At 40.8% G+C, this 7335-nt stretch overlaps 1 protein-coding gene across 1 annotated transcript; it reads left to right on the plus strand.

The window, feature by feature from the left end:
• Positions 1–472: 472 nt before the first annotated feature.
• On the plus strand, positions 473–5704 carry LOC149449706 (phospholipase A2, minor isoenzyme-like). Its single transcript, XM_089692903.1, has 5 exons — positions 473–543; positions 2124–2185; positions 2639–2798; positions 3737–3864; positions 5406–5704. The coding sequence occupies exons 1-5, from the start codon at positions 473–475 to the stop codon at positions 5525–5527; spliced, it is 543 nt and encodes a 180-aa protein (XP_089549029.1). The 3' UTR covers positions 5528–5704.
• The last annotated feature ends 1631 nt before the right edge of the window (positions 5705–7335 follow it).

The following is a 7335-nucleotide window of genomic DNA, read 5'->3' on the forward strand; positions in this document are numbered from 1 at the left end:
TAAAAAAAAGCCTTTAGAATCACTTTAACTTTTAAGTAAGTCAGTTTTAACGAGGTGAGAGTTTGCAGCAGGGACTGAACTGTGTCAAACATTAACAAAAACAGCCAAAAACTGCACAAGCACCACCATTTACATGGTCGTGTTATCTTTCACGCCTACATGTTATCTCCACTTTCACGCCTACATGGCTCCATTAACATCACTGATGCTCTTGGTCACATTGCTAGCACACATTGGGCCATGCATGGATTACAAGTATCTTTCAGTAAAAAATGTAGCTTATCACTGTTCCCTGTTTTTCAAATACAGAGGTATGAACAATTCCATGAAACAGAAAAAAGTGTTTCCTGGTGTCTGTGTGGTAATCTGCATAGCTGTTTGTGCCAGGTATAAGCTAATAAACCCATATCTGAGGACAGGGAACACATTATTCCACAGCTCGGTGCCAAGGACACTTATTGGTATAAGATGGATGGTTCCCATCATATACTCCTCATTGTGCCAACATGAGACGCCGTGTACTCCTGACTCTGCTTCTAGCAGGTAAGACCGATGAAAGAAGATTAGACCAAACACATATCATTTCTAATAAAAACATATTTGAAAAACAGATGATTTATGGGTATTGCCAATGGCTAGAATACCAGTGGGTTAAATGCCAAATGGTATTTATTTTAAAATGGTTAAACTGAAGAGAAGAGAGCTTAAAGCAGTATTAAACCCAAAAGCAAACATTTATTATATTGCAGATTACCAATTCTTAGATGTGAAGGATGCATTAGTTTTCTTTTATTAGGCTTTTTTCCCTTTATTTTCACCTGCTGCTCTGGCCAGTAACACACCTCCTGCCTTAGAGTGTTTCCACTACACTGAAGGAGCAACAGAGACACCCCTGGACAGCAGCAAAGTCAATTTCAAGAGAGGGTAGTGTTAGATGCACTGACTGGCTTTCTTTTCTATTTTTACGTGGTGATCTTACCAGTACATCTGTTGTTTTTCAATAGAACAAGCTATCAATAGAACAATGCATCAGAAAGCTCAGGAGGGGCTAAAGGTTGAGGCCGTTCACATTTCTTGTGCCCTATTTAGCTAGTGGTGTGCAGCTTCTCTCATCCCCTTATACTTCCCTGCTTTCTGCCATGTTACAATCAAAAACATAAATGTATTTTATTGGGATTTTATGTGATAGACCAACACAAAGTGGCACATAACTGTGAAGTGGAAGGAAATGGTTTTCAACATTTTTTACAAATAAATATCTGAAAAGACTGCAATATATGCAGTCTATGCATAGCGGAGAGCCAGGGCAGTGTAAAGTGGGCCTGCACTACATCTGGTTTGGTTTGGGGGTATAATAGATAAAGGAGGGGGAATGGAACCCATACAGGGTTTTTAATATAAATTAACATCTGTACTGAAGAAAATGTCCTAGTCTATTTTTATCTATCAAGCTTGTAGCATATTTTCTCTGTTGTAATTACTTGCTGTTTCTTCTGACTTTGAATCTATCATCTCCTTCTATATTCACCATAAAACAGAAAAAGAAATATTCATTAACAAGACTGGGATCATTTAGTAACTGCCCTGACATATCGGAGAACTCAACTACAGGGCGCAAGGAGACTGCAGACATAAGAGGGTTGTAATTCACCACACCAAACTACTTTCCACTCAAAGGCTACAAAATTGAGGGTGTCAATCAGGGGCGGACTGACAACTCATGGGGCCCCCGGGCAATAGGGGATCATGGGGCCCCTGTGTCCTTGCCCAAACTAAAAAAAGCCTATGAAAAAGGTACCAGGGGCATGTCATGGGGCCCCCTACTGACCCCGGGCCCTCAGGCAGTGCCCGAGTTTCCAAATGGTCAGTCCGCCCCTGGTGTCAATACTCTATTTGTCAGAAGAGCATATAGAGTTTTTATTGCTGCCTAAACTATTACTTTTCTTTACTTCCCCCCGCCCTCTACCCTCCCCTTTTTTTTTATATCTTTTCCCCCCCATCTTTCACTTTTTCTTTTTTTGGCCTTTTCTCCATCTCTTCTTCTTTTGGATGCTTTTTTCTTTCAGTAGATTCTGTGCTGACGTCTGTTTTTCTGGTCCTTTTTCAAACATACTGCATATTAGCATCCTAGATGGCAACAGACAACTTCACTGGAGCACCTATTTCAGAATTTTGGCATTTACCTGTATGTATTTTTCATTTTATTTATTTGTGGGTTTTTTTAATAAGAACTCTTAAAACTCAATTTTTCCCCCCACAACCAAAGCACCTTTTTTGTTCTCTTTTAATCCAAGTTGGGTTTTCAGCAACTAAGTATCCCGAATCCTGGTATTCTAATGTCTAATGTCTAAGGAAGGGTACGGTACTGTACTGTTCTGCTTTCCAGTAACTGTACATTGCAATTTCTGTTACTGTATGCTACTCTAAAATGATTTTGTACTATTATGGGCTACTCCCAATTTGATTACATCGTCTTTGTAGTTCTTATTTTCATAAATAAATAAATACTTTTATGGGAAAAATAATTGAAGGTACCTCAATACCATGTGTTTGGACTGACTATTTAATACATATTTAATTATCTAACTTTAGTGCAGACAACAGCCCAACACACATATCTCTGTTTCCCTTTTCACAGTGACAATCATCTCTGGTAGACCTCAGTCCAAGAATCTCCTACAGTTCCGAAAAATTATCAAGTGCACAATACCAAATAGTAAGCCACTGAATGAGTACAATGGATATGGCTGCTATTGTGGGCTTGGAGGCTCTGGCACTCCTGTAGATGAACTGGATAGGTAAGTTTTTTTTAACTGTATCTAAACTATTTTTGCACTAAATGTCTTTTTTGCAATTAAATATCTTTCTATTCAACATGGAATTCCATGGTGGGCAGTCTGTAATATGTAAGGCCCCCTAGTCAACATGAAACCCACATATCTATTCTAAATTGCTGTGCAAGCCCCGTTTTTGGGATGTTAAGATGCATTGGCCAGACCATTCAAAATGAACAGCAATTTAAAAAAAGCCCATAATGCATGATAACATGTTGCAGTAGCACAGGTGCACTAACACAGTTAGCCCTTTACAAAAAGAACAAACAGGAGGGGGGAAGCACCTAGTGCATTGCCAGTGATTTATTGTTCAAGACAAGTGTCATAACAAATGGGTACTCACAAAAGTAGAAGATAAAAATGCATTAAAAACCAAAAGATGATACGAGGTGTAGGAACCCCCAACATGCAACCCAGCGAGCTGATGCATTTTGGGGATGCTCTGAGGAACGAGATTGCACCCCTGAAACACAATCCAGCTTGTATGTAAGTGCCCTTGTGTACAAAATCTTACAGAGTCTTCACCAAATTTCCAAATTCAGGTTAAATAAACACAAAAGGTTTGTTTCTACTTGATCACTTACTATTGTATATACACTGCTCTATGCACATTAAACATCCCATAGTCCATAGTACCTAGTCAAGCTTAGGAAAGAACAACAGAGGGTGGCTACATTCCTACATACAGTTAGATTAAAGGTAGACCATGGAGAATGAGTGTAGCCACTCTAACAGGAAGGAATTTGGAAATTTGGAGGAGGCTGAGAACAATAGTATGTACCTTCTTCAGTTAATATTAAATACGTAAATTTACTTTTTTAAACCAGAGTTTAGTATCACTTTGAATCTTTTGATGTACACTCCTATGAAAATCTGATAACTGTATCTCCTTTTGTATGCAGGTGCTGCCAGATTCACGATGACTGCTATAGTGAATACAAATCAGTTGCAAACTGTACCCCCATATTTGATAATCCTTACACAGAGTTCTACTCATACAGATGTGAAAATAACATTGTGACCTGCACAAGTAAGCTTAACACTTGTTTTTCACAAATACTGCAAGGGTTAAATCCTCATTTATGCCTAGAAAAATAATAAAAAGAAGTTTTAGTTACCTGTCTGGGGAACCAGTCCCCTGAAGCCATTTCTGTTGGTATAGTGCTTGGCATCTAATTTTGCAAATTTGCAAATTTTAGGATTTCTAACAAGGGGGCCCATTTAGATAGTGGTGCACTTACTACCTCCTCTTTAAGACTTCATGCAGTGAACTACTTTTGGGCTGTTAGGCAAAAGGGCAGTCTCTGGTTGTATTGGATCACTAACAGTAAGAACACAAGCACAACTGAATCCATTCACCAGTCGTGGTACACCAGGAACCTTATTCTGGACACTTGGTGGTAGCGGCTATCAGGGTCCTCAGTTTTGGTGGTTTGTCTTCAATACTCTGATCCTCACAACCTCAGTTTCTCTGGTGTAGGAACAGACAGGTCCAGGCAGCAGGTATGCACTCCACAGTCAGCAGAAAGAGGCTCTCAGTAGCTCAATATTCAGCCTCTATACACACAAGAAACAGCTCCGGTCTACATACACCAGCCCTCTGTGGCAATCTCTCTGGTGGGGCACCTGCAGGTCCAAGTAGCAGATCTGCATCACTTCACTTCCTCTTGACAAGGACCCCACTTCCTCACTGAAATGAAAACTCCTGCTCTCCCCCTCTGTTTTCAAGGCTTTGCAGGCTCCTGTACCTCACTGCCCCATTCAGTTACACTATACATGCTCCTTGAAGATTACAAGTCCCGGTATTGATTGCAGGAGGCATCATCTTCAGGCAAGGAGAAGTGGGAGAAGGCAGAAGGGGTGTGTAGAGGATTCTTCACTCAGCTGCCGGTAACTTAGTGCAGCAGCAGGGAAAGGGTAGAAAATCAAGCTGGAACACACAGCCTGCTTTGTAGCAGAGCCTGCAGCACAACAGCCAGAGGGAGCCCTGAGAGCTTCTCTAGCCAGCAGACACCAGGCTACATAAAACATACATAAAGGCACTCATAATAAAATGTATAGTTTTCTCTTTTTAAAGTAAGTGCCTATGCCTGTCAGAGGCAAACAATTGTTCGCTATAAAACCATACTGCATAGTAGTCATTCTCAACCAAGGTTCTTCCAGAGGTTGCTAGGGGCTCTTTGAGCTGTGTTTGATTGACCTCCCTTTGATGGTATTTGATGCTACTGGCATAGTTTCTTGGACCAATGCTACTTGGCAGAGTCAGAGGCATGACACCAATGATCTTTTTATCTGTCTGTAAGGGCGGTATTTTGACCACCAATGTAAGGGGAAATTTCTCTGACATCTGACCCCCAATAAATTACTTTAGTAGGGTTTTCCAAAGACCTGAAATTTATTTCAAGGGTTCCTCTGCTGTAAAATGTTGTGAAAGGCCACTGTATGGGTATTGGGCAATTGCTACAAGCCTGTTGAAAGCAACCTCAAATGTAGTCCAGTTGGAAACCACCTTACTGTAATGTAGATAAAGAAGTAAGCCTGGTTTTACAGTGTGATTTTCCTCCCATGCAGATGATAACAATCCATGTGAGATGCACATCTGTGAGTGTGACAGAAAAGCCGCCCTGTGTTTCTCCAAAGCAACTTATAGCGAGGAGTACAAGGACCTGGACAAGAAAAAATACTGCCAGTGATTGGAAGAAAGCACCAAGCAGTCAAATGTTTATTTATTGCATTCTTTACACAGCATTTGTATGGTTGGATCCACTTATTTCTTGACATTACATTGTGTTGCAGTGTCAGTATATCTCTTCTGCCATCATGAAACCAACAGTACACTTACCTCTACAAATAAATAGCAAACATCAAATTCTTAAGCAGAAAAAAATGTGTTATCATTGTAGTAGTTAAATTATTATTACACATTCATATCTCCCAAGTTTGTGAAATCAGAAACAAGGACAATATAAGGACACTCCCTGCCACACTCCCACTTGCAATGACCATGAAGATTATTGACAAAAAATGATTGATTAAAGCAGAACTTGCAGTTCACAACAACGCCCTATAGAGTAGCCCTCCTCTGTAGATTGCCTAGGAAAAAACAAATCTGAAACTTTAAAAAAAAAATTAAAGAAAAGAGGAAAAATACCTTTCAGCCTGCTCACTTAAGATGAGTGTGATGCCACTCAGCATTCTGGTATCCTGGGAAAGCTAAAGATCCCATATCTCTTGAAATTTGCTCTTTCACTGTGTACATAATGTGTAAATAATAATAAGTAAAATCTCACTCTTGGGTTCTAAGATTTGGATGCACTTTAGCTGAGTCAAACATGGATAAAAATCCTCAGTAATGTGATCATGCACCCTCTCTGAATAATATACAGGAATAAGATAAAAGGCTACATTGTACAGTATGAAGGCTTGGTTAAGACAGCAGCAGAGTGCCCAGTGAGTCTGACTATAACCAAAAACAAATTTTAGGCTAACAAAGAAAGGATTGATGATAACACTGAAAACAGGTAGGCTCACAATATTTAGGCTACAGACCACACTCCTGAAGCTAAGGTGGAGTTTTTTAACCACTTGAGTATACACTATATTGCCAAAAGTATTGGGACACCCTTCCAAATCATTGGATTCAGGTGTTCCAATCACCTCCATGGCCACAGGAGTAAAAAATAAAGCACCTAGGCTTGCAAACTGCTTCTACAAACATTTGTGAAATAATGGGTCGCTCTCAGGAGCTCAGTGAATTCAAGTGCAGTACCATGACAGGTTGCCACCTGTGCAAGTAGTCTATCAGTGACATTTCCTTGCTACTAAATATTCCACAGTCAACTGTTAGTGGTATTATAACAAAGTGGAAGCAACTCGGAACAACAGCACCTCAGCCACGAAGTGGTAGGCCACGTAAAATGACAGAGCGGGGTCAGAGCATGCTGAAGCGCACAACTGTCTGCAGAGTCAATAGCTAAATACCTCCAAACTTCATGTGGCCTTCAGATTAGCACAATAACAGTGTGTAGAGAGCTTCATGGAATTGGTTTCCATGGCCGAGCAATGCATCCAAGCCTTACATCACCAAGTGCAATGCAAAGCATCGGATGCAGTGGTGTAAAGCACACCGCCACTGGACTCTATAGCAGTGGAGAGGTGTTCTCTGGAATGACGACTCACGCCTCTATGCCTGGGAATCCGATGGACATGGGTTTGGTGGTTGCCAGGAGGAAAGTACTTGCCTGACTGCATTGTGCCAAGTGTAAAGTTTGGTGGAGGGGGGATTATGGTTTGGGGTTGTTTTTCAGGGGTAGGGCTTGGCCCCTTAGCTCCAGTGAAGATAACTCTTAAGGCATCAGCATACCAAGACATTTTGGACAATTTCATGCTTACATGTTTGTGGGAACAGTTTGGGGATGGCCCCTTCCTGTGCCAACATGACTACACACCAGTGCACAAAGCAAGATCCATAAAGACATAGATGAGAGAGTTGGGGTGGAGG

Source organism: Staurois parvus, unplaced genomic scaffold (genome assembly GCF_062004578.1).
Source record: "Staurois parvus isolate SC_StPar_1 unplaced genomic scaffold, SC_StPar_1.0 ptg000607l, whole genome shotgun sequence".
NCBI lineage: Eukaryota > Metazoa > Chordata > Amphibia > Anura > Ranidae > Staurois > Staurois parvus.